This window comes from Tenrec ecaudatus, chromosome 16, assembly GCF_050624435.1.
Source record: "Tenrec ecaudatus isolate mTenEca1 chromosome 16, mTenEca1.hap1, whole genome shotgun sequence".
Classification (NCBI taxonomy): domain Eukaryota; kingdom Metazoa; phylum Chordata; class Mammalia; order Afrosoricida; family Tenrecidae; genus Tenrec; species Tenrec ecaudatus.
The window spans coordinates 8928640-8954402 of NC_134545.1; the positions used below are offsets into that span (position 1 = coordinate 8928640).

General features: G+C 46.6%; 3 protein-coding genes across 3 annotated transcripts; 2 read left to right on the forward strand and 1 right to left on the reverse strand.

Moving 5' to 3' along the window:
• Positions 1-7216: 7216 nt before the first annotated feature.
• Positions 7217-17868, forward strand: SRSF9 (serine and arginine rich splicing factor 9). Its single transcript, XM_075534324.1, has 4 exons — positions 7217-7495; positions 9648-9808; positions 13790-13962; positions 15447-17868. Exons 1-4 carry the CDS (start codon positions 7308-7310, stop codon positions 15588-15590), a joined length of 666 nt encoding a protein of 221 aa, XP_075390439.1. The 5' UTR covers positions 7217-7307; the 3' UTR covers positions 15591-17868.
• On the reverse strand, positions 15609-23569 carry GATC (glutamyl-tRNA amidotransferase subunit C). Its single transcript, XM_075534325.1, has 4 exons — positions 23441-23569; positions 23171-23343; positions 17576-17679; positions 15609-17177 (listed from the first exon to the last, which is right to left on the reverse strand). The coding sequence occupies exons 1-4, from the start codon at positions 23519-23521 to the stop codon at positions 17116-17118; spliced, it is 420 nt and encodes a 139-aa protein (XP_075390440.1). The 5' UTR covers positions 23522-23569; the 3' UTR covers positions 15609-17115.
• TRIAP1 (TP53 regulated inhibitor of apoptosis 1) lies at positions 22885-25446 on the forward strand. Its single transcript, XM_075534326.1, has 3 exons — positions 22885-23026; positions 23545-23772; positions 24714-25446. Exons 1-3 carry the CDS (start codon positions 22994-22996, stop codon positions 24795-24797), a joined length of 345 nt encoding a protein of 114 aa, XP_075390441.1. The 5' UTR covers positions 22885-22993; the 3' UTR covers positions 24798-25446.
• The last annotated feature ends 317 nt before the right edge of the window (positions 25447-25763 follow it).

Here is a 25763-nt window from a genome sequence, read left to right on the forward strand (position 1 = left end):
AAAGTTGCCACTCATGAGGCTGCGGAAACAGAGGGAGAAGAACTTAGAGACAAAGATTAACAAGAACACAGAGGTTCTTAAGACCAGTGGATTCCTGGTTTGAGCCCAAAACAGACTCTTAGTTCTTCAAAAAAGCAACAAACCAAAAAAAAAAAGAAAAATTTCCGCAAATTTTGTATAACCGCCCCCCCAAGTATGGTATTATATGTATTTCTATTGCACAAAAGTGAGATGGTATTGCATGGAATTTCTTTATTTTGTGGGGGAAACAGAACCGGGAAGAGCATGTATGTGGGCAAACTCTCGACACTCACACATTAAGGGGTCTGGGAGGCCAACACTCCCGTGGAGGGAGCCTTCACGTTCATAGGTGGAGATGCATCCCACTCACATTCTCCCAAGTACAAGTGATTCCCCACGATGTCCCCCCATAATCATGCCAAATCTAAGGTGCTGTTTGCAAACACATGGTCACTGACTATACACTTGGAGGTCAACTGATTGAAGGTGATCTGTCTGAAGGTTGTCAGCCATCTAAGGCAATCAGATCCCATTTTCTGTCCCACCCTAAGTAGAGCCATCTGATGAGGATAATGGATTGTTCCCCTGAAGGAGAGCCCAAAGACACTTAAGGTTGAGCCAACTCAGACGACCAGGGTTAGGCTACCATCTTGCCTCTAAAGTCTGCCTGTCTTATTACGTGTGTGCCTTCCGCCACATGTGTGCATGTGTGCCTCCCCTTCCTATTGCGTGTACACCTCTAGCTCGTCCCCCCTGTTACACATGCCTATTGTACAACCCCTTCCTGTTACGTATGTTGCTACCTGTAATTAGGGAGGGGCTTCCATGCCCCCTTATATACACTCTAGAGCAGTGGTCAAACGACCTTTTTGCAGGGGTCGCCTGATTCATCACAGTATCAAAATTACAGTGATGAATGAAGTAACAATGAAAATAATTTTATGCTTGGGGGGGGCGGTCACCCCCACATGAGAAACTGTATTAAAGTGTCGTGGCATGAAGAAGGTTGAGAATCTCTGCCCTAGAGTGTATATAAGCCTTGATTGGAAATCTTTTTTTCTCCCTCTGTGCCAACCTGGCTCCTGAAGTCGTGGGGTCCCGGAGGTGAGCACTTGCATGCTGTACCTTGTCTGATGTCTCTTTAATTTTACCCCTCAATGACACAACTACCCCTTGGGCCCATTTGAATGTGGGAGCTGGTACCCCACAATTTTGTTTCCAAAATACAAAAAGAAATAGACTTGCAATACTAACCTTCAACTTTTCAGCAATGTGTGATAGCTAAAGTGAAACTTCCCATAATTCCATTCTTTAGCGATAAGGGTGTTAACCAGTTTAACAGATTTCTTCAGCATACACACAGGTGTGCATATCAAACACAAGTTACAAAACAAATTTTACAAAGTATTGTATATAATAAGCCTTGGTTAAAAATATATTCTCTCTCCTCCTCTCATCTCCCACCTCCACGTGAACCAGCAAGAGGGGCTGAGTTACTCCATGGGAGAAAACCTTCGCAGTCTGCTTCTAGAAAGTAATTGACAGCCTTGGAAGCTCTACAGCATCACTGTGAGTCAGCATCTGCTTAACAGCAAGAGATCCCTATGTACAGCTCTCTGGATGCGGTTCCCTGGAGACAGCGGTACCCAACATGGCAATTCATCAGCATCATCAAACATCAACCAGGAGCTTCTTGGAAGCTGCCGGTCTCCCGGACCCATGACCAAAGTCCCAAGTGCTATATGTGTCAGTGGCTGGGCCACTGGGCACAGAACTGCCCTAACTGGAATAGGCCTCCCTGAGGGTCTGGCCACCAGGCCGTCCTTCTCTGGCCAACAACCAGGAGGGAAGGTACCCGCAGGCCAGTGGGCAGCTGTTCACTGAAGACTGACCAGGTCCCGCCAGCGAAGCAGCAGGAGAGCGCTGTAGTGGGTCTGGAACCTCAGAAGTCCTCAGGTTACCAAAGTCTCTGAACTCAGTGTACCAGCTCCAGGACCACCCCAACCTCGTCCATTGTGTGTCCTGAGGGGACAACCCCTTCCTTCCAACAGAGTAGGAAGAGTGTGGACCCCAAGCACCACTTCATGCCCCCTTTTGCCAGCAGGAAGCAGCTAGAGATGTAATCACCCAGTACCCCAAAGACGTGGGTCCATACTCCTTCAGTGGGGAGATGTTAGGTAGCCCGATAAGAGGTTGTTCCTCTCCATGCCTAGGGGATCCCTACAGGAAGTTGGAACCCAATAAGGGCTAAAGGGCATGTGCCAATTCAGGCCCTGAGCCAAGGGCGTTGGATTGGGGGGGGAGAGGTATGCATAGGTGGGTGGTACATCTGGATTGGTGGGCTTCATTCAGCCAATGGGGTCAACCGATACCACTGACCACACCTCCCAGCAGAAGGCCCTCAAAAACCGGAACCTGGAGCCCACCGCTCACTTTTCCTGCTGCTCCTCTGCCTTCCGCTTGGCCATGTTGTGCTGCGGTCTCAGGTCGCCTGTGTGTGTGCAGTACCATGAGGGTGGCTGTGTTCAGTGAACTGTAAAACCTGAAACTTCTTCTGTCCTTTATAAAACCCCACTTGGGTCTCACACACACACACACACACACACACACACACACACACACACACACTTTACAGTATCATTAAATCAACACGACCTCAGTGTCTTTCAAAACATGATTTAATCACTGAATGACATCCCGGGTTATTACAAGGCTTGACCACACCCTTCCTCTCAAGAGTTTAATTTTTTAAATTGTACATAATGCAGTGAGGACTATCCTTATACATAATTGATTGTGAAGTTTTTCTTGTTTCTATGTGATAAAATCCTGGAAAGGGGGTTACTAGACCAAAGTGCGTATATATATATATATATATATATATATATATATATATATATATATGGAAAGGCTATATATATGTAAAATATTTGAAAACTTGTACAACTCAACCACAAAAAGGACAACCCCAAAAGAGCTTGGACAGATATTTTCTTAAAGAGGGCATCGAAATCATCAGCAAGCACAGGAAAAGATATTTCATCACCGATCCCGAAAAACCTGTTCATTGCTCTCATGGTCATCCCGACTCCTGGTGACCTGGTAGGATGGAGCAGATGCCCCCAGGGGGTTTCCAAGGCTGTGATCTTTACTGAAGCTGAAAGCTGCCTCTTTCTCACAGGGAGTGGCTCCTGGGGCCAAACTGCTGACCTTTCGGTTAGCAGCCCAGCCCTTTAAATACAATGCCACCGGAGCTTCTCCGTTCGTCATGGCTACTGTTGTGACGTGTGGTTGGGTTGGTTCCACTTGATAGTGACACCACACAGAGCAGAAGGTCCTAGGCCATCCTCACAGGCACTGTATGTCCCAACCTATGGTTGCGGCCACTGTCAGTCTGTCTAGTCCAGGGCCCTCCTCTGTGTCACTGATCCTCTGCTGGACCTGGCTTGATGTCCTGCTCATCAGCAGGAAGTGGCAAATCAGAACCACAGGGTCATTCCACCTCACCCCTACGAGAATGGCTATCATTTAAAAAATTTTAAATCGGCTATCATAGCAAAGTCAGGGACTAAGGTAGGGCTTTCCAGGTGAGCTGATGCATTTTGGAACGGGCATATATATCCTACAAAGGAGGGGTGTCTCATGTACATATGTTCTTGACACAATGGATATATGTATGGATTGTGATAAGAATTGTAGGAGCCCTTAATAAAATGATTGGGGAAAAAAAGGAGGGGTGTCTCTTAAGTCACACCTCATCAAAGACGCCCCCCCAAGGAAACAAAGTGTGTGGCTTGGTTCACACCCTCTACCAAAGTCAGGTCTTTTCTTTCTTTTTTTAATCATTTTATTGGGGGCTCGTACAACTTTTATCTTAATCCATTCATCCATCCATTGTGTAAAGCACATTTCATCATTCTCAAAACATTTGCTCTCCACTTAAGCCCCTGGCATCCACTCCTCATTTCCCCTCCTCCCTTCTCATTCCCCCCTCCCTCATGAACACAGGTCTTAATCCCACCCTAATTCTATCCATTAGTAGAGAATGCCCTCCAACATGGGCGTTCCAGAATTGTATCGTATGAGGGATTATGAGTGGACCACCACTCAGCTTGGACTCATGGCAACCCTGTAGGGCAGGGTAGAACCACTCTTGCTGGAAGCTGACTGCCTCATCTTTCTCCCAAGGAGCCAGTGGCTGGTGAGTTCAAACCACCAGCCTGTTGGGGAGCGTGCCAACGCTTAGTCCAAGGACAACCACGGTCTGATCTCGCCTGAATAAGCAAATATAGAGACACCAGAGATTGTTCGTGAGCAAACCTGTGCAAAATGAGAAGGGGGTGGTTTCTGCTCCGAGGGCACTGAGTTTCTGTGCACTGTGGTGGAACGGTTTGTCTAAGGCTACCGAGGATGCCCGCACAACGTGAAGACTGTAATCCACGTCACCGAATTCTTCCTGCAGAAACTGTTGAGATGTTTTTATTTTTTTTAAAGGTGGTAGGTTTTCTGATATAATGCTGTGTTCTATTTTTTTCCACCACTAAAACATTAAAACACTTAAACATGCACACACACTGGGAGATACCACGTCGCCCTCTTGAATAGCTATGACCCCAAGGGGGAGCCCTTAAACATTGTGGGTGGGGGTGCAAAATGGTCCCGAAGCTGTAGGCCTATACTCCAAGACCTCGCAAGCAGCAGCACAGACGAGTGGATCATTCGTTGTTGGAGCACCTCTCACAATAACCGAGAGGGGGAAACAACAGAAATGCCCATCCACAGAGGGACCCATAAGCAAAATATGGGCCATTGGGACACACGCAACACCCAGTTGCTGACCACAGAGTGGAAGGCTGCACTCCGCCCAGCTGGCCCTCGGCACAAAGACCTGGCAACCCGCTGCCTTGAAGGTGCAGTTCAGCTCTGACATGTGAGGTCCCGATGAGTTGAAAGTCAAGGCCACAGCACACAACAGCATCCAGGTTGAAAATGCTCATTTGCTCTTCAGAGCAATGCCTGAGAAAAACCCCGAGGGATGCCACACACGTTGAGGCTTGAAAACATGAAGTTACTAAGTGAAATAAGTCCCCAAAGCGCTCTAATACTGCATGATCTGTGGCATAGGCCAAAAGAAACCAAAGCTGGTCAGTGCTTACCAGGAGTGGGAGGGTGGGTGGGAGGGAGCGACAACATATAGACTTAAGGCACAGGGGCACCGAGTTTATGTTATTCACGAGGGGAAAACTGGGAAAAGGTCGCAAAACAGGATACGGACATAATCAACGTCACTGAATAAGACTTGTAAAACAGCTCAACCGGCAAATGGTTTATGTACATTTTTACTCACACTATAAAAGGGTGTATATATGTGTGTGCGTATATATATCAGGGCTTGAATACAACCAACTTGCCTTCCGAAAGGGCTATGTAACAAAGCTAGCTTAGTCGTTAGTTCCCGGCTTGTTTGGGTTTTAAGTTTCAGAGACAGGGGAACAAGAAGTTAAGTACCTTTTGATGAAAGATTGGCTTCCCTGGTTCAAAAGGGAGTGCTCGTGGCACCTTGGGTTAAGCAGGCAGCTCTGCAGGAGGGGGTGCAATGAGGGAAGTTCACTTAAACTCCGGGGCGGTGCGTTTGGTTTTGGGGGTTTGCTCGTTAGCCCTCATGAGGTTTGTTTTAACAAGTTCATTGTTTGCCCAACCCTCCATTATGAACATTTTCAAGCACTTCCTCAAGGTTGGAAGACTGGTACAGTGGAACACCCTCCCACCGATCACCGAGGCGCTAACAACTAACAACTAACGTTCTGGGATCTGAATTTTTATTGTCATCAATCCCTGAAGGCTTGATTTTTAATAGGGGAAAAAAAAACTGTAGGTGAAGGCTTTCAAAGGAAGGCCTGACTTTGCTGAAGCCCAAGGTTCAACAGTGCAACCTGGATGCTGTTGTGTGCTGTGGCCTTGACTTCAACTCCTCATAGTGACCTCACATGTCAGAGCTGAACTGCTCCTTCAAGGCAGCGGGTTGCCAGGTCTTTGTCCTGAGGTCCAGCTGGGCTGAGTGCAACATTCCACTCTGTGGTCAGCAGCTGGGTGTTGGACAATGCATGGGGGGGGGGATCTCCTTGTGATATTCCAGTGTGGGTTAGTGACAAGTAAGGTTTGATCTGTGGTTACTTGGATGTGTCGGATTGGACTCCAGAGCATTGAGTTGGGGTTCAGGACCTGGGGGCTGCCTCCGCACATAGATTGGGAGCATGGCACTGGGTTCTAATCCTGCCATATGGGTGTCCTGACATCCTAGGCAAGGATCAAAGGCACAAGTCACAGGAAGCACTGAATGGAAACAAAAACAAACCCCAACAAACCAAAAAGACCCCACTGCCATCAAGTCAATTCTGACTCAGAGCCATGAGGGGACTTTCTTTTACTCCCTCCTTGGCCCTGGTAAGGAACCCTCGTGTGGTTGCAGGTGAGGCATTGGTTGCTAAGTGCTCACCAAGCGGGTTGAACCCCCATCTAGCTCTGACTAGATGACAGTGGGCTCAGTTAGGCACCTGTCTCCGTTAAAAGGAATTCTAAGGTGTACCATGGGGACTGCGTGGCCCTGAGGCGGAGGGGCGTGAGAGCGCAGGCGTTAGGGAGAATGGGGACCCCCTCCTTGCCATTCCCGTCCCCGGTCACCCTGCACTCAAAGTGACAGCCGGAGTCATCTCAGTGAATGCTCACAGACGCCCAGGTATCAGCGCTGCACGGGGAAACCAACGCTCACGGAACCCAAAGTCACTTTCCGGCCTTCAGATGTGGCGTCTGGGAACGGAACCCAAATCTCCTGACTCCACCGAACTCAAAAAACTCCCTGCGCCGAGTCGGTTCCGACAGGATATAACCGTCCCTGTGGATTTCCGAGGCTGTACATATTAACGGGAGCAGAATGCCTCGTCTTTCTCCATGAAGGGGCTGATAGGTTCGAACAGCCATCCTTGAGGTTCAGCTGCTGAACAAATAACCCATTATGCCACCAGGGCTCCACGTTCTGTTTCGTCAGTGCCCTCAGTTACCTACAGGGGGCGCCCACCTCGCGCAGGCGCAGTGATCGCAACCGCGTTCCCTTTAAGAGGATTCCTTTTGCCGCCTCCGACCCTTGCGCTTCCGCTCCGCGTTCCCACAATACAGTGCGGCTGAGCTCCTTCGAGCCCGCGGGACGCTGCGGGGGGACCAGGGCTGAGGCGGCGGCGGCGGCGGCGGCGACGTGGGCTGCGGCGGGCCCGCGGCGTCGGGCTGGGCGAATGTCGGGCTGGGGGGACGAGCGCGGCGGCGAGGGCGACGGGCGCATCTACGTGGGGAACCTTCCGACCGACGTGCGCGAGAAGGACCTGGAAGACCTGTTCTACAAGTACGGCCGCATCCGCGAGATCGAGCTCAAGAACCGGCACGGCCTCGTGCCCTTCGCCTTCGTGCGCTTCGAGGACCCCCGGTGAGAGCCCCCCGCTCCCCCCTGCTTTCCCGCCGGCCCACGGCCCTCGCTTCCCTTCCCCCACCGCGCGCTTCCCCTCCCCCTCTCCGCCCAGACCCCTTATGGCGCCCCCGGGTGGGGGAGAGAGGCCTCCCTTCCCCTCAGTCTCCCGGCCGCGTCGTCGTCACTTCCTTTATTGTCGATCGCTATGTAAATTAAAAAAAATTTTTTTAAACTGAAAAACAAAAAGCTTTAGAGGGATCTTCTTTGAGGAATGGCGGCGATTTCCCACAACCTTTCAGCCCGCCGAGCGGCCGCCTCAGCGGAAAAGCGGCCCCGGGCCTGGGCGTCTTGAGCCCTCGAGCCCGCCTAGCGGGGAGCGGCCTCGAGCAGCCGAACTCGCCCAGCGTCCGCCCTCCCCGCCCCCCCTTCGCGGTCGAACCCGCCGTTAGGGGGACAGCCTACGGACTAAGTGCCTTGGGAAGTTGTCGAGGGGTCCGTACTGGGACAGATGACCACCAGCGTGCCCTCTTCCCACTCCCATCCTTAGAAAAGAGCGCAGGTTTGGGGGAAATTCTAGAATATCCTGAGGGGGGGGGTCTCGGAGTTCCCGCCTCGCCGCTGGTGAGCAGCACCCCTGGGTGCCGAGGGGCCTCGGGGATCTGGAGATTTTATCATAAAACCCCCGAGGGGTTTTGTGGCTGCTGCTGGCCCGCCCTCGGCCAGGAACTTTGAGCGCGGGGCCGCTTCTTCGAAATGAATGCGTTTCGTGGGCCATTCCACCGGGGTCCATTGCAGCTCACTTTTGGTGTTCCAGCTGGTCGCAGGGATCGCTTTACCTGTTTTGCCATCTCTGAGAAATAGCTCTAATGGAGAAATGAAATGTCTCCTCGCCTTGCTCTGGTTGGGGGTATTGGGCAAGGAAGGCCGGAAGCAGCCAGAGGCTCTGGGATGGCTTTCATGTCTTGTCATCTGCCCCAAAAGTGGAACTAGTCATTTTTAAAAACCTACCACTTGAGGTGGGGGGGGGGAATAGCCTCATTAATTAGTAACCATGCCAATGTACTTTCAAACAGCACCGTAGTTTTGGGTCAAGCACCAGGCTGTGTATTGTTGCAGCCTTTTCCACCACGTCCCAGGTAGGTCGTGTTAGCCATATTTTAGAGCTGAGAAACTTGGATCGATAAAAGTTGGCAGAATGATTAGGCTGCTAAGGGATCACGGTAGGCTTTGAACTTCTAGCCGTGCTGCCTTTAGAAGACAAACTTACTGTGATAAGCTACTTTGGCGTCATCTCTTTCTCATTCCTTTGGTAATAGAAAGGCTACTTTTTGGTACTATTATGTGCCAAGTTTGAGCCAGAGCCCTGTGCACGTAGGATCCTGTTTAATCAGTACAGTAACCCTAGGAAATAGACACACTGCTCGTATTGATGTAAAAACACTCAGTGACTAGTACTTCCTAGTAGGATAATTTGAGCTCAGATCACATTGTCTTTGAAATCTGCTCTTAAGCCCTAGCATTCCCCCTGGATTCCACAGCATTTAAAACAGAGCTTGGGTCCTGCCCTGATATGGTCCTGTTTGTTTCAGGTTATGTGGCTGTGGGACTACATGATGTCCTCATCAGCTCTGCTTGCCCACCCCAAGACCTGACCTCCCATCTGATACTGGAGCGCCAACCTGGCATTTCTTACTCTAACCAGAGTCCTCGGAAAGTGTGCCCAGAGTGTGTGGTTTTAACATTATGACCATGTAGAAAAGGTGTGCTGGAGGATTCATGTTTCTCACAAAACACACGTTTCTTTAGCTGCTTTTCTTTTTAATCATTGTATTGGGGGGCTCCTACAGCTCTTATCAAGTGCTTCCTTTTTAATGGGATTTTTTTCTCTTTAGGCTTTCTGGTAATGGGCCTTGTGGAAGAAAATTAGGGGGTTAGGGGATGGATGTTCATTTTGGGAAGTCATCCATTTTCATTTAAGAAATTGGCACTTTGATAACCTATTTACAATAGGTTAATACACTATTGGTATTATTTCATCCCTGGGAAACCACAGAGGTTTTCAGAGCAGTACAAAGTAGCAGTAGAAAAGATCCTGCCTTCAGGTGGGCGTTTTATTTTGACTCTAGGATTTCCTCTCACTAGGTATCACTAACTTTGAACTTTTTTGTAGAGATGCTGAAGATGCAATTTATGGAAGGAATGGTTATGACTATGGCCAGTGTCGACTTCGTGTGGAGTTTCCCAGAACTTACGGAGGTCGGGGTGCATGGCCCCGTGGTGGGAGGAATGGGCCTCCTACCAGAAGATCTGATTTTCGGGTTCTTGTATCAGGTATGTGTCTATCAGATTAAGGTGATTCATGTAGAATACTCTGAACGGAGTCTGGCCCCCAAGAAGTATGTGCAGTTTGTCATTAGTGCACAGGAAATGTGGTGATTTCCTTCGAATACCCTATGCCCAGTAACAGTCCCAAGTCCTTCCATCTTGCCTGGATCCTGAAAATAAAATTTCCCTGGATGTGGAAAAAGAATAGAGTAAAATGTGTAGGGGTGACATGCGAAACTCAGGTTATAAAACAGAGCTGGGGCCTTCTGTGCATTGCAGGCTGGTGTTAGGGCCTTGGTGGGCTGAAATGTGTCCAGAGAGCCTGGCTCCTTAGTAGATGGGAATGTCGCCCTTAAACCAACTGTAGCTTATTCCCATGGTGCTTGTCTTAGTTCTCCTGTGCTGCTGTCCTAGAAATACCACAAGTGGATCTAACGAACAGAAGTGTATTTATTCAGTTTAGGAGGCTAGAAGACCCAATTTTAGAGAGCCAGCTACAGTAACCTTTCTGTAGACTTTGGAGGAAGGTCCTTGTGTCTGAGTGTCCCCTGCTCCTGAGCCATCTGTGTGGCTTGCTGTCTCTCCTCCCCATCTTTGCTTAATCCCAGCCTGCTATTCCATTGGTCCTTCAGAATGTCATAACCTATCTCTTCCTCTCTGCTGCTCTGAAATTCTGCCTAGTTCAGTGGTTCTCAACCCTCCTAATGCCATGAGCCTTTACTATGTAGTTCCTCATATTGTGAACCCCCAACCATAAAATTATTTTCGTTGCTACTTCATAACTGTAATTTTGCTACTGTTATGAATCGTAATGTAAATGTCTGATGCCAGATGTATTTTCATTGTTACAAATTGAACATAATTAAAGCATAGTGATTAATAACAAAAACTATGTAATTATATAGTGTGAAATATTTGTTTCTAATGACAAATAAATGAAATTTTGTCTTGAAGCATGGTGCAGCATGGGTAGCAGTCCTAATTTAACAACAGTAAACTACCATTGCTACATTTTGGGACAGTATGTGTAAAAGGTGTGATGGTTGAGATAGCTTCTTTCTCACCAGATCAGAAATTCTCGGGGCAGTCTTTGTAAGAGCACAGTGAAGATTATCTTCCACAATAAGTCTACTTCTGTATTTAGACTTGATAACCAACAAGCTGGAAAACTCTGTTTCACAAAGATATGTTGTTGGAAAGGGAAGAAGGCACAACAGCCTCAACAGGATATGACTGCAAACAATTGATCCAAAATTCTGTAACTGGCATTGTAGAGAAATAGTTATTGCTGCATCACTGTTAATAAGTTCAATGAACTCCTCTTGTGCTGTCTCGGGAAAGTGCAAATAAGGTGTCAGGTAGATTTGGAAAGTACTATGAAATTTCATCCGTAAGCATGTGCAGAAATTATCATCATAGTCCTTTTGTCTGGTTCAACACGTAAATTTTATTTTTACTTTTTTAAAAAATTTTTTTGCCAAAGTTGAAGTTTCATTTGGAATGATCAGATCTTTTCAGACAAATCAAGGCATGTTGCATTTGGTCCTTGCAGTGTTCAATTTAACTCATTCAAGATGGCAACCAAGTAAGCAATTTTCTGCAGTTCACTTTTATCGCTGAAAAGTACTTCGAACTGCAGTCTTGCTTTCTGATTAAAAAACGTTTTGAGTTCATCACGAAGCTCAAAAACAGGTTTTAAAACTTTTCCTCTCGACAACCATCTCACTTCAGTGAGAAATAGCAGAGCATGGCTTAGCGCATCTAACTTGTTGCAGTTGCGAAAACAATCGACTGTTTAAAGTGCTCACTTTTACAAAATTGACAGAATTTATAATGCTTTTCATTAATTCTAGTAACTCTTGTGGCAGTGTCTTCATTGCTAATATTTGTCAATGAATCATACATTGAGTTCCGATGACTTTAGGTGACTCATTCAGTACCAAACGTTGAAATCCTGATGGACATTCTAGCCTAGCTGGAGCACCATCTGCAAACACCACAGACTTTTCCCCAAGAGATCTTACGTCAGTGGTTCTCAACCTTCCTCCTGCCGCGACCCTTTAATACAGTTCCTCATGTTGTTACCCCCAATCATCAAATTATTTTAAAAAATTTTTGGGGGTACTTTTCCTCATCAAATTATTTTTGTTGCCACTTCATAACTGTAATTTTGCTACTGTTTGGATCAGGCAACCCCTGTGAAAAGGTCATTTGACACCACCACCCCCAGGGGTCTCGACCCACAGGTTGAGAACCGCTTTTATGCTTAGAAATGAACCAACTGTGCCATACATCACATACAGTAGTTGTCGTTTCAAGAGGTTTGCAAAGAAGAAACTCAGCTTTAAAGTCGCCATGAGAAATATACCTCACATAACCAGTAACTGTGAACAGTTTGTAATGTCTGTAGATTCATGAAGCTGGTTGCTAAATATTGGAAGTGGAGCAGATTTAATTTCCTGGGTTACCTGATCAAGAATATCAGCAGACATGTTCATCTATTCTTCCTGTGGGACAGTGTCTTAGATAAGAAAATTGCACTCAATTTCATAACAAATTCGTCTCCGATCATAACTCGACAAAGTCTTTGGTTGCTGGCAACAGTAAATCCTCAGAAATGGCGTGAGGTTGCATAGCTCTGGCAGTTCTGAGTGCCACCAAATAGAGGCTTCAACGACTGCTGTGTTTTGTTTGTGGTACTCGCCACCAGTGTTCAAGTCTGTCTTGAGTCCATCAGCTTTGCTTCTAAAATAGTTGGCATCCTTGCCAGCAAAGCTCAGATGCTTGCTATCAAAATAGCGTTTTAGTTTGGCTTCATAGATTCGCCTGATAGAACATCACAACAATTAATACATTGCAATTTCTCAATTTCTGCTGTAATTGAGGTAAAAGCATACTGTAAAAAATCTTCACTTCTTAACGTTCTCTACATAATCCATTGTCATGGGATGGTTTGCTAATGAAAATAATATATAACATTAGCTTTAATAAAAGATAATACATGGCATAGCTCAGTCAATACAGTTCATTAAAGTTTCGTATGACTTATTCCGTGGTTTTTTTTAACGTACCTGTTACTATCACAAGGGTGCAGTATTCACATCATCCACAGCTGAATATAAAGACCCTATCAGCATCCAGATTAAATTTCCATGGTACAGATATATATATATATATTTTTTTTTTGCAGTAGTTGATGATCTTACATTTACCCACATGTGTGACTGGTCCACATAAGTACATCATGGTGCCAATCCTGTCGCATACCACCTGTATTTGTAAGGTGTGTATGTGATGGGGTTGGTGCAATGATGTCATGCCTGGTACTCGTGTGGGCGGACCTGCCTGGAGAAGGATAGGTATTTAAACAGTGATCTAGGTTAGGAGACAATGTGGCTCAGTAGTTAAAACACTTAAAATGAGCAAACCGAAAGATCAGTGGTCTAAATCTTAACAGATGCTGCTCCACGGAAGAAGTGTGGGGTTGTCGTGAGCCAGCAGCCAGGGGGAAACGCTTAACATTTTATCTTTGTGTTGCAGGCTTCAGGTTATTTCATTGATTGGTTTCAAAACTCCCATATCTTGATAATCTGGCTAAACAAGGAAAATAGTGGCAATAATTTCCTAACGGTACTGGAAAATGCCACGAAGGAATCGGTTAGAATTCAAATTCTCAGGAATTTGGTGTATATGATGGACAGAGAGAGCTGTGAATTCTCAGAGACCCTGACTGAGAGACAGCAGCTCTCGGGAAAGCGGTGACCTCTGGAAGATGGCTCAGCACCAGCTGCCCACAGGGGCTACCACAGTCCTTAGTGCTCCTCTCTCTGGTTCCAGGTCTTTTACCAAGGCTTTTGGTTTGAGGAGTCTGCATTTTATAGGAGGTGATTGGCGGAGGAGGATTCAAGATGTTGCTGGCTGTTGACAGGGTGATTCACATGGTTGACGGATGTAGCCCCTTTTTTCTTTTATGTCCTCTGCACCTAGGACTTCCTCCGTCAGGCAGCTGGCAGGACCTGAAGGATCACATGCGAGAAGCTGGGGATGTCTGTTACGCAGATGTGCAGAAGGATGGCATGGGGATGGTTGAATATCTCAGAAAAGAAGATATGGAATATGCCCTGCGTAAGCTGGATGACACCAAATTCCGCTCTCATGAGGTGAGTCCCCTTTGTTGAGGTGTTTGAACTATGGGCCCTCTTCCGGAACCTTCCCTAGCCACAGGCCAGGCTTTTGCTGATGGTATCACAGTGCCATTGATGCTCATTGAAGATTCAAGGCACTTACCGTGCCCAAGCCCTGTGGGGTCATAGCTTAGAAAATTTTGTAGTCAGTGTTTGTAACTTGGAATACAGCTGGCACAACGTGGTGAGTTGTTCTGTGTTGCCCTTTCACAGTTGGTACAAGACGGTAGGAACCTACCTAACCCATGTGGTTACCTCTCTGGTTCCAGACCGGGCTCTACAGGGTGGCCTGATCATCAGCCCTTCTAGTTCCTGCTGTGCCTGAATTGCTACTTTCTAAAAAACGTGCAGGATCGTTTTGCAAACCTGGACGAGCTTGTCGCTTTCTTTTGGTCACTTTTGGGCTTGATACTGCTGCTGACTCTCCTTGTGATTTAAGTTGGGGTTGCTCCCTTTTAATACCATTGAGAGCTGACCAGACTACTAATAGGACCTTTCCCCCACCCCCTTCCCTCTTTATCAACTCTGGCTAGGTTGGTGGGGTCTCTGGGCTGGTTTCTTTTCCTTATGGTTAGTGTAATTGCTGCCATTGGCACAGCTGAACTAGGCTTTTGCTTAGACCGTCCTCTAGGACTTGGGTTTGAAGCAGAAAGCATCAGCCCCTGCCCTTCGGTTATACTGCACAGCAGGGCCTCCATTAGGTGAACCCTATGGCTGGCCTTCTGGGGGAATAGCACATGCCTTCTTTCACCTCCGGCATTTTTAGGTCATCTCCGACTGCTGGCTGAGGGCAAAGGGTCTGGAGACAGGCAACCTGGATTGATTTGCGGCTTAGTAATCTCTTAGCCAAGCTTCTTTTTGGCCCCAGTACCCCCAGATGCAAAATGGTCATAAGAATACCACTGGGATATAACTAGATTATCTAGCCCAGGTGTTGGCACATGGGAGATGTTGAAAGCAGCTGGTCCTTCCTACATGCTCATTTCAGAGATGTGTTGGATGAGATTGCAGCAAACTGACTTCTGACAACCTTTCCAAGTCAGGAGCAGTAATTTGCATGTTAACAATCAGAGCTAATATTTGGGCATTTATCAGAAGCCAAGCAGTCACTTACTGTAGCAAAGTGCTTCATCTTTGAAATGGGGATTAGAAGGAATGCCTACTGTGTGTGTAACAAGATAGATCACACAAAGTGGCATGCCAGACCCTGTTATGTTAACTGTTAATTGTTAGCCAGCCATGTTGGATACCAATCTGCCTCCTTTTATCAGTTTAAGTTTATTATTAATCTGCAGTTAATACATGTACCATGTCATAGCTCAATCACGTCAAGCCAGTATTGTACAATTGATACCACAATCAGTTTCCAAATACTCTCTTTCTTGCCGTACTCCTTGACAATACCCCCCCTTTTAGAAAATTTAGTTTCTTAATCTCTGCTCTTTTTGTTTGGATTTCAGGGTGAAACATCCTACATCCGAGTTTATCCAGAGAGAAGCACCAGCTATGGCTACTCACGGTCTCGGTCTGGGTCTCGGGGCCGTGACTCTCCATACCAAAGCAGGGGTTCCCCACACTACTATTCTCCTTTCCGGCCCTATTGAGAAAGCAGGCAATGGGAATTTGTTCTTTATTTTTTAGTGTGACCTGAGCTGCTTTGTGCTCAGAATCTACATTCCAGATTGATGATTTAGTGTCTTAGGAGAATTTTTAAATTTTTCTTTCTTTTTTTTTTTTTTTAAGGAAAAATAAAAACCTAAAAAATGACATAATTTCTACCAGGGCCATATTAGCAGTGGAACATTTTAAGCTGCCAAAATTGTGGTCTTGGTTCAGAAACAAGTTGTATATTTTTCACCCCTGATCATGGGGGAAAAAAATCAGTGCCGTGTCTTTGTGGGTTGCTCTGCTATGGAGATCAGCAGTAATTGTGAGTTGGCCCATTCTGTTTAGAAATATATTTTAAACATTTAGTAATTGACATGTCTGATTGCCCTTGATTAAGTGTTTGCAGATGTTCCCAAACAAGTGACTGGTTTGTAAAGACCACTAAGTAGTTGTAGCACCTTGTGTCCATTTAATAAGAAGCAGGGATGTGTCTTTATGTGGAAAGAAAGTCCAACCAAACCAAAATTCAAGGCTCTCGAGTCGAAACTGACTTACAGCAACCCTCGAGGACAGCCCTGAGTCTCTGAGATGGGGTATCTTTATAGGAGTAAAAAGCTTCCTCCCCCCCCCCCCTTTCAAGTCTCCTGAAGAGCTGCTGTGGTTTCACACTGCTGACCTTGGGGATCGTAGCCCAACGAGTAATCACTACACCACCAAGGATCCCCTAGACTAGTCAGGGTTCTCTGACTTCAGGGCAAACTTATAAAGCAGCAAAAAGCATTGTACACGGGGAATGGGAATAGTGAAAATGGGCTTCACCCCCCTCACAAATTGGGAGCAACACAAAGATCACTGCGACTGGTGTGTACATTGGTTGAGGATAGAGAATTGGTTCTGGCTCTTTCCCTTTAGCCCCAGGTCTGTCTCATCCATTGTATCCAACCTTTTTCAGCAAACACATCTTAGATTTATTTCAAGTTGTAATCATTGCAGGGCAGAGGGAATAGGGGTTGGGGGCAAGAGTTCTTAATTCAGAATGAAACTTTTAACACAGGGCAGAGGTCTTTTTTGCATGTTATCATAATCTATTTCAAACCTCAGACTTTAAACAAAAGTTAGACCTGCCTGGAATCTAGTGAGTATCTATGACAAGTTGAGAAAGTTCTATTAGAGGAAAGGCTGATAATTTCTCAGGTCAAAAGAAAGCAGCTAAAAATGGCAACTCAGGTTGTCACCTGGTGAGTGATCATGTCTCACATCACCACTTACAGGAACTGAAAAACGTGACTGAATTTGGGGCATGGCTTTTTTTGTGGGAGGTGGGGAGAGGTGAGGGAGACGATGTCATAGGCCAGGTGGTAAGAGAACACTGGATTACTCCCTCCAAAGCTCACAAGGCCTCGTGTCCACTAACAGCAGGGATTCCGTGCTTCCCCAATTCTGCCTTTAGGAGCATCCGTTACCGAATACTTTGTAAATCCATTTTTGTCAGGTGACTGAACAAAGTGGCAATGTAAGTGTTTACAGGTTACTCCCTTTGTGGCCTTGAGAGGGCTCTTCCAGCTTTGCCAGCGAGATATTACCTGTTTGAAAGCAATAGCAAAAAATGTTATAGCTGAGCCTGCTGCCCAACTGGCTTTACTAAATTAAATGCTTAGTCTGCCTTAGAAAATGAGCCTAGCTGCCACCTTGAATGAAGGCCCACTTTTTAATAAATGAAAGACAAAATAGCCGTATATCTGAGTGAAAGGGAAGACTGAGCCGAGCAGCCAAGTCTGAAGTGCGAGCTCCGATTGGTGGACATAAAAGCAGCAGACAGCTCGAAGTGTCTGTGACAAAGCAGTTATAAAAGAGTAGTTTGGTTAATTGGACACCCTTAAGAGGATAGTAAACATCTTTTCAAGCTTTTTATTGCTTGCAGTTCCTACCATCATTGCTTAGTTCACATTGATTTATGTGAAGCCACTCTGGCTTAGCATACCTGGAGGGGCCACGAAGTACTCCTCCACGACTCGGTGAGAGTTCTGAAGTAGTTTTTCAACACAGTTGCCTTCTTTTACGTCATCAGATCTCAGGTACAGGCACCTACAAAACCCAGAATCTCAAGGTGACCCTTAAGAGTGTCAAGAATGGCCATGCTCAAAGATGGAACTACAGTCAATAGACCAAGTAACTTTCTAGGCTGTTCCAAATTCCACAAGGGCTATGGATGGATGCTGTAGTTGGTGCCGTTGGGTAGAGACCAGAGAAGGGACAATTAGAACAATATTAGATCTAATAGGTGAACAAAGCCTGCCACCGGAATACCAAGGGGCACAAGTCCAGCCTGGGTGATGGGGAGGGGGGGGGCAGTAGGCACTGCTGATTAGTGAAGGATGGACAAACTAGTTGGAAGTCCAAAAACCAAACTTATCACTGAGTCAATTCCAACCAGTGGCAACACTATATAGGATTTCCAAGGCTGTAATCCTTTGAGGAGCAGCTAAGTGGGTTTGATCCATCAGCCTTGTAGTTAGTACATTCACCAAAGCTAATTGGATTGGAGAACAAAATATTTTGACAGGAAAAACCACGTGAGCCGAAAGCAAGTGAGCAAGGAGGACAGCATACATGCTCTAGTATGGTTATAAGTGACTTTGTTTTAACCCCATGACAACTGGGTGGGAGTGAGCTGAGTACCTCAGGTCTGGCACACCAGAATCAAATGCTTCATCAAAGTAGCCTTGGTGGATATAAAAATACCTGCCCTGGAACAAGATATGACAGCAGCTGAAGGATTCCCACTGGCTTCACTGGTGTCCAAAGTGTCAACTGGCATAAACAAGCCTGAGCACCCAGGAGGCCTCACCATTAAGGTTTGGAAGTGCACCAAGGTCAGCCTGCTCTGCTTTGAACCAGGCCTAGGTCATCTAGAGCCTGGCTCCGTAACAAGAGCATTTGGTTAGAGGCTGCACACGAGGGCTCAAGTTTGACGTTATGATGCTTTTAAGAGTGTTTTGGTGCCCTCTGGCATGCAGCCCAGGGCTTGACACATTTATTTGTGGTTTGGAAAGTGGAAAGCTGGCACCTCTTACTCTAGGACCTGCCCCTGGTCCAGCCTCAACAACAGACATCCTCCAGAACAAAACAACTGGCCTCAAGCAAGGTCTTTCCAGACTTTAAATATCCAGCCATTGACGGTTGAACTGGATTCTTAATAGGACTTGCTTGTTTTTGTTGAAAATACACATAGCAAGAGCATACACCTGGTCAACGAGTTCATTGCGCACAATCCAGAATTGGATGACATTCAAGTTGTGCAGCCGTTCTCGCCTAGCTTGCTGCTCTTAACCCCACAAGAGTGATGCATTCGTTGTAGGGTACTTGGAAAGCAACCATGACGAGAGCCCTCCAGCTCACACAGGTAACGACTGGGCAGCTCACCTTGTTCTGTAAGGCAGTTTTTTTAAAAAATGGCAGAGCGTTCTGGCTCTGGAGTCAGACCATGGGCAGATCACTCGGCCTCACCATACATAATTCAGCTCCCTCTTGTAGAATGTTTCTGCACCATTTTGCTGGAAAATTACACGATCTGAATAAACAACGGTCAGACAGCAATCGTGCTCCTTCGTCATGACAATAAGAGGTGGGTGCTGAGCGCTCTGCTTGCAGAAGAGTTCACGCACTCCAGGTGCACCTCACTCCCCACCAATCAAATGTACCTGTGCACTTGCTTACCCAACCCACATCATTTAGAGATGGTTACTACTACCCAGCAGCTTTCCCAATGGTACATCTAATTGCTTTTTCCAGCAGCATGTAGAAGTCAGGTTTTCTATTACAAATACAATTTTCAGGGGGAAATAATTCAACGCTTTTAAGAATCATTTCCACTTAAATCACTACTTCAGATGTGGGGATATTTCTAGAATTGACCCTTACCTGCCTAGTTCCTTAATTATGGGCTACTGGGTTTCTGTGGTGGCAGCACATCAAGCACCTTGGCATGCTGCTCAACTTTTCTGTGGACTTCAGAACAATGTGTGGAAACAGACTGCCTGGCTGAACTCGAAATGTCTGCCAACCTACTGAGTCAATGACAAAACGTCTACTGCACTTGTCGTTCTCAGTGGGGGTTGCACAAGAGAACTTAAATTTAGCCCCAATGCCCAAAAGCATGATAATGATCGATCGACTTCTCTGCATTTGGATTAGCATTCATCTACACTTTCCGGAAGAATTAAGATATCCACTACCATGGTCCACCTTCATTCGGCGCTCTCTACTTCCTCTGGACTACATGCCACGACCAAATGCCACCAGGCATTCTATGCTCTCCTCACCATTGATTTTAGATCTCTTGTCCCTGGGTTTGTTGGTTCCTCCCCCTCCCCCGTCCCCAGCAGTGGGTTTTTGGTTCATTTTTTTGTGCTTCTGTTTCCATCCCAAATATATTAAAACACTCAGCCAGTAAGCAATGACTGCAAAACACTGAAAACGAGGCAAATTGGACATGGTCACCAAAGTTTGCGTGGAGAGGGAAAGATACTCAAAATGTCCAGCAAATAAAACAAATCTCACATATAAAATGACAGCTCTGTTGAGCTCCGAGAGACATGGTGTCCTGAAAGGGAACTTGACTCAGAACATTGAGGCTATACAGACTGAGGAAGTGACAGTTGATATCTGAAAAAAGGAAATTAAGTAGGCAAAAAAGATGGGTGGGATAAGACATGAGGTGGGAGTCTCTAAGGGCGAGGGTGCCGAATTCTAGGCTGGAGGAGGCACTGACCACTCTAGGAATAAAAGCACTGAGGGGGACAGAGGCTAGACCAGCGGATGCCCACCAGGCAGCATTGGGAAGCACCAGGGCCTTCTACAGGGCTTGAGTAAGCTAAAGACAGCATGAGGTTTTACTGGAAACACTGGGTTAACCTCTACAGACCTGACCACCAGATTGTAAAGTGGAAAAAGGACTCTAAGGTTCAAAGGCTGGAAGTGGGTCGAAAAGCCAGAAGACTGATAACCAAAAAACTAAGCTTACTACCATCAAATAGATTCCAACTCTCAGTGATCCTATAGGTCAGGGCAAAACTTCCCCTGTGCATTTCCAAGACTAATTTTTTTTCTTATTAGAGGCTCATGCAACTCTTATCACAGTCCATACATGCATAATTGTGTAAAACACATCTGTACATTCATTGCCCTCATCCTCAAAACATATGCTCTCCACTTAAGCCCCTGGCATCAGGTCCTCATTTTTCCCCCTCCCACCTCCCTCATGACCCTTGATAATTTATGAATTATTATTTTGTCATACCTTTCCCTGTTCAATGTCTCCCTTCACCCACTTTTCTGTTGTACGTCCCCCAGGGAGGAGGTCACATGCAGATCCTTGTAATTGGTTCCCCCTTTCCAACCCACCCTCCCTCTACCCTTCCAGTATCGCCACTCTCACCACTGGTCCTGAAGGGAACATCAGCCCTGGATTCCCTGTGTTTCTGGTTCCTATCTGTACCAGTGTACATCCTCTGGTCTAGCCAGACTTGCAAGGTAGAATTGGGATCATGATGGGGGGGGGGGGGTAGCACTTAGGAACTAGAGGAAAGTTGTATGTTTCATCGTTGCTACATCGCACCCTGACTGGCTCGTCTCCTCCCTGAGACTCTTCTGTAAGGGGGTCTCCAGTGGCCTATAAATGGGCTTTGGGCCAAGACTACTTTCTTATGGGAGTAGAAAGCCTTCTATTTCCCCTGCAAGAACACCTGGTGGTTTTGACCTGCAGCCCAACACGCAACCACTACACTGCCAGGGCTTGCATTTCGCAAATCACTAGGAGGCTAATCGAACCTGTATTTCACAAAGCACTTTACATTAGGAAAAGGCTACGGCAGGTGGTTGCCCATTACCCCAATCATTGTGAAGGATAAACCCATCCTGCCTAAGAAGCTGCAGTCTCAAATGGCAAACAAGTCTACAACTGGGAGGAAGCTTCTCAAAAGAAGAAAAAGGAATGACTAACTGGTCAACATTCACTAAAAAGGGGGAGAAATCTATACAGAGAACAACTGAATGAATGGTTTTGGGGGGACATGGCAGGGGATGGTGGGGGAAATGAGGAGCTAACAACTAAAATGAATCGTGGTCATGATTGTACAACTCTTGTTCATATGATTAAACTATTGGATTGTTTAATATGTGGATTATGTCCCAATAAAATTGTTTTTTAAAAATTAGGGAGGGGACGTACAGGAGAGCTGATATCAAGGAGTTCAAGAAGGAAGAGACTTTTGAAACTAACTGTGGTAGCAGTTGTATAATACTGCATGATGTGATTGAACTATGGAATATTGTGATATCTGTATTAGCTCCCAATAAAATAGTTTTTGAAGAAAGAAAAAATCCTAGTTGGCTGAAAAAAGGTGGAAAAGTCAGGTGAGTGGTGGGGGACAGGGATGCCGGATCCATGGAAATGGAACGCCCAGAACAGAAATAATGATCATGCTGACACATTATGGAAAATGGAACCAATATCAATAAATATACATAGAAAATATTAAAACAACCTAATTTGCTGTGTCAATTTTCACCAAAAATGCAATAAAGCATTTAAAGAAGAAAAGGGGCATTTAAATGTATTAATATCTATTAATCTTGGCCACCACTGGTGGAACTGAGTGGCTGTCTGTGTATTCACATCACACTACTTCACTAGTGTCCTGGTCTTGTACCTTAACAATTTTGTTTCCGGTCTCCAACATAAAATGAAAAGTCAAAGTCTCCATCCCCATTCCTAATTACCTTTTTAAAAACTAAGCATTAGTAACAATTTCTTTAAAATTTTTTTGTATGTGTGTGTGCAAAACTAAACAAACCTTGGCATAGGTCAAAATATGCTAAAGAGATTCTATTACCCCTAAAGGATTGATAATCCTAGACACCGTGTTCTGACTTTTGCTTATTAAGTATATCTAAGTACTCTTTCCATACCAGCATATTTGATGTAGGAATATGGCACTAACCAAGTCATTTAATGACCTCGAATCCTACTGGTTAGCATAGATAACGAATCAGCCAGAGCATATTAGTATTAATTAAAATTCTTTTCTTTTTTAAAAAAAGTGTTAGGAAGTGGAAGGGGAGAGGGTCTTGACGTGGTCTGGAGACACCTTTCTGAGGATGGGAGTTCAGAGTTGTAAGTTAAGGAGCCAGCCAGGGAAACATTTTGTGGTCGGCCGGCCGGCCGGCCAAGGAAAAGGGACCAGCAGGTGCCACGTTCCTAGTGAGGAAACGTCCTTGGCAAGCGGAAGCGGTAAGTAGGCCAGTTTCAGGGAAGTTGAGCAGCGGTGCAGTGCGTCCTTAAGGGTAGGCGGGGCTCTCAGGTAGACCTTTAGTCCTAGCTACACCCGGAGAGTGACAGATGCAAAGTGAACAAGAGGAAAAGTGGAGCCAGGTACGCACCGGATGGCCGTGGGTTAAGTTCCTGTATGTCACTAAGACCCTTTTTCCCTCTGAAATGGGGACACAGATACGCCACCTGAAAGGGCTGCGAATGCCCCACGGTCCGGGGCTTCGGGGGCCACGGCCGCGAGTTTACCTGTCCTCCAGTACCGACTCCATGGGCTCCACGCCGTCCGTGTCCACTTCGTGGAGCCGGTCGGCAAAGGCGATGGCTTTCTCGAGCCGCGCCACGGCCTCGCGGCTGCCAAAATCCACCAGCGCCAGGCGCTCCAGATGTTCGATCACCTCGGCCGTGATCCGATGGCTTCCCTGGGAGGGGGAGGGGTCGAGGCGGAAGGCGCGGGTTAGGGACCGGCCGCGCCAGCTGCTGACCCGTCCGCCCCGCGCCGGACCCCGCGGCCTTTACCTGAGGACCAATTTTGGAGGTGAACAGCCGGCAGCCGCCCAGTGCGGGCAGACATCCCAGGCGCCGGACCCACGCCCTCATTTTCCTCCTCTCGGCCCCCGTAGTGGGCCCGTGACGTCACGCCGAGCGACGCGCGCGAGAGTGACGCCATCCGACGCGCCGCGGAGCCAGCCGGCGTCGCCGCCATGAACAGCGTCGGTGAGGCTTGCACGGACATGAAGCGCGAGTACGACCAGTGTTTCAATCGTTGGTTCGCCGAGAAGTTTCTCAAGGGGGACGGCTCCGGGGACCCGTGCACGGACCTTTTCAAGCGCTATCAGCAGTGTGTTCAGGTGAGGCTCGCGCGAACCTTGCCGCGTGCTCGCTGGTGACCAGCAACTTGCCATTTTGCGGCGATTGGGGCCAGGAGAGGGGCGCAAAGCCAACACGAGGCCGTGGGTGGTAGGTAGCCCCTGTGCGCATCATCAACGCCAAGGCTTCCTGGCTGGCCGTCTCACCGAGTCTGCGGTGCTTTACTGAACACGTGTTGGCGAAATTTGGAGTGCGTCGTCAGCTTCCAAGTGGGCGTCGTTATTCGTATTTTACGCATGGGAATCTCCAGCCCAGAGGTAGGAAGGGATTGGCTTAAGTTCTTAAAATCGAGTTTCTTGAATTCTCTCGTGGGTGATGCCCCTTTCCACTGTGTGTGGTGTGTACAGACGTGTGGGTGCTAGCCTTTCTCTGGTTTGTTAAGCACTAGGGAGAGTCCCTCCATTGCCCGATCCCCCGACCCCCAAACACACCCACTCACACGCATATGGAATGGCTCTAAATTTAAAAACACCCCCGCGGTTGATCTCTAACATCCTTTTGGGGGCTTCAAGAACTTAATGGAAAACTAGAATGGAGAGAATGGAAACTTTACACATTTGTTGAAGTTCCTTGTTCGTTGCTATCGCTATTCCATTTAACAAACGAGTAGAGGCTTTGCAAGGTCCCGTAACCAGCAAGTCCTGGAATTAAGATATGAGCCTGTGTCTTGTCACCAGGAGAAAGAGTAGTGATACTATGGCCTTGTTTTTAATTTTGTTTCGGACTTTCAATGGTTCCCTCTCACCTTTCCGGTCTCTCTCTGGTCTTGTCCTTGATTTCTTCATACTGGTACTTCCGTTGGTTTTTTAAAAAGGGGGTGGGGGCGGTGTTGAATCGTGGTCGGTAGCCTGACTTCTTGTTTTAACCACAGTTTGGTCCTTGAGCTTCATACAGACCTTTGTGTGTTTTCTCCTTCCATCAGAAAGCAATAAAAGAGAAGGAAATTCCTATTGAAGGACTGGAGTTCATGGGCCATGGCAAAGAAAAGCCTGAAAGCTCTTCTTGACCTTGACCGTCACCTTGGAAATGGGACTCCTCAAATCAGCAAATTGAAGACTCTGGATTTTGTCATTGCAGGCTGCAAAGGAAGCCATGGATTTGATGAGTTTAGGAGGGTGTCCTATTTTCTTCCTTCCTGGTGTTTTCCTCACTGGTTGCCAGGTGTTTTCCAGGAACTGGATGTGCCAAAAATGCTTTCTTGGGGTTTGCAATAGTTGATACTTTGTGCGGGAATAGTGGTAAACTAGTCATGATGGCCAGGGTTGCCTGGCCTCATTACTTGTGCAGTGAAGGATATTAGGGACGTGGTCCTGGGGTCATTGCTCATGGAATTGATTGTTGAGAACTTCTCCTTTCTCTCAGGAAGCTAATGCTCTGAAAAGGCACCTCAGCTTAGGAGCATAGTTTTATTTCCATAGAGTAACTTTAACGGTTAAGATCGCTGGGTTAGCCAAGAGGAAGAACACTTTTAATTAATAACTGCCTTAACAAGAGGTGTCTAAGACTTGAAGGCTTCCAAGAGTTACAGTAAACATCATAGAGTGGACACTGTAGTTCAGGAATTAAGGTACTTGGAGTAGCTGTCGGGGAAAAGAGCTGGCTTCCAGCCCAAGTCAATGAATTAAGTTAACATGCATATCACAAAAATGTCAAAATGCTGCATCTGGTTAAATAAGGATTTTTAATAGTGCTTTATTTGCCCTCTTTACCATCTTGCCAATGCCTGTAATCATGAAGATGAAATAAATCGATGTGTTTAGTCTCATCATTTGACCTCATTGCATGCATAACTATTACTTGTATCCTCACATTCCATAAACACTAGATAGTGGGGTTTGTTTTTTGTAATTTAAAGGTGAAGAAAACAGTAAAGATTGGCTAAAGCTAGGCAACACTTGTATCCAATAGGCTTCACAAATGTCTCAGTACATACTGAGGTGCGCGTGCGCAGACACACACACACAGCATCAAG

Bases quoted from the DNA above. Each gene is read 5' to 3' on its own strand.
- SRSF9 (XM_075534324.1), top strand. From the start codon at position 7,308: ATGTCGGGCTGGGGGGACGAGCGCGGCGGCGAGGGCGACGGGCGCATC. The intron at 7,496-9,647 runs GTGAGAGCCCCC...ACTTTTTTGTAG, and splicing joins GTGCGCTTCGAGGACCCCCG to AGATGCTGAAGATGCAATTT. The intron at 13,963-15,446 runs GTGAGTCCCCTT...TTTGGATTTCAG, and splicing joins CCAAATTCCGCTCTCATGAG to GGTGAAACATCCTACATCCG.
- TRIAP1 (XM_075534326.1), top strand. From the start codon at position 22,994: ATGCAAAGTGAACAAGAGGAAAAGTGGAGCCAG. The intron at 23,027-23,544 runs GTACGCACCGGA...CGGCCCCCGTAG, and splicing joins AAGAGGAAAAGTGGAGCCAG to TGGGCCCGTGACGTCACGCC. The intron at 23,773-24,713 runs GTGAGGCTCGCG...TCCTTCCATCAG, and splicing joins GCTATCAGCAGTGTGTTCAG to AAAGCAATAAAAGAGAAGGA.
- GATC (XM_075534325.1), bottom strand. From the start codon at position 23,521: ATGAGGGCGTGGGTCCGGCGCCTGGGATGTCTGCCCGCACTGGGCGGC. The intron at 17,680-23,170 runs GTAAACTCGCGG...TGGGTTTTGTAG, and splicing joins GAGTCGGTACTGGAGGACAG to GTGCCTGTACCTGAGATCTG. The intron at 17,178-17,575 runs GTATGCTAAGCC...GCTTTCAAACAG, and splicing joins GTACTTCGTGGCCCCTCCAG to GTAATATCTCGCTGGCAAAG.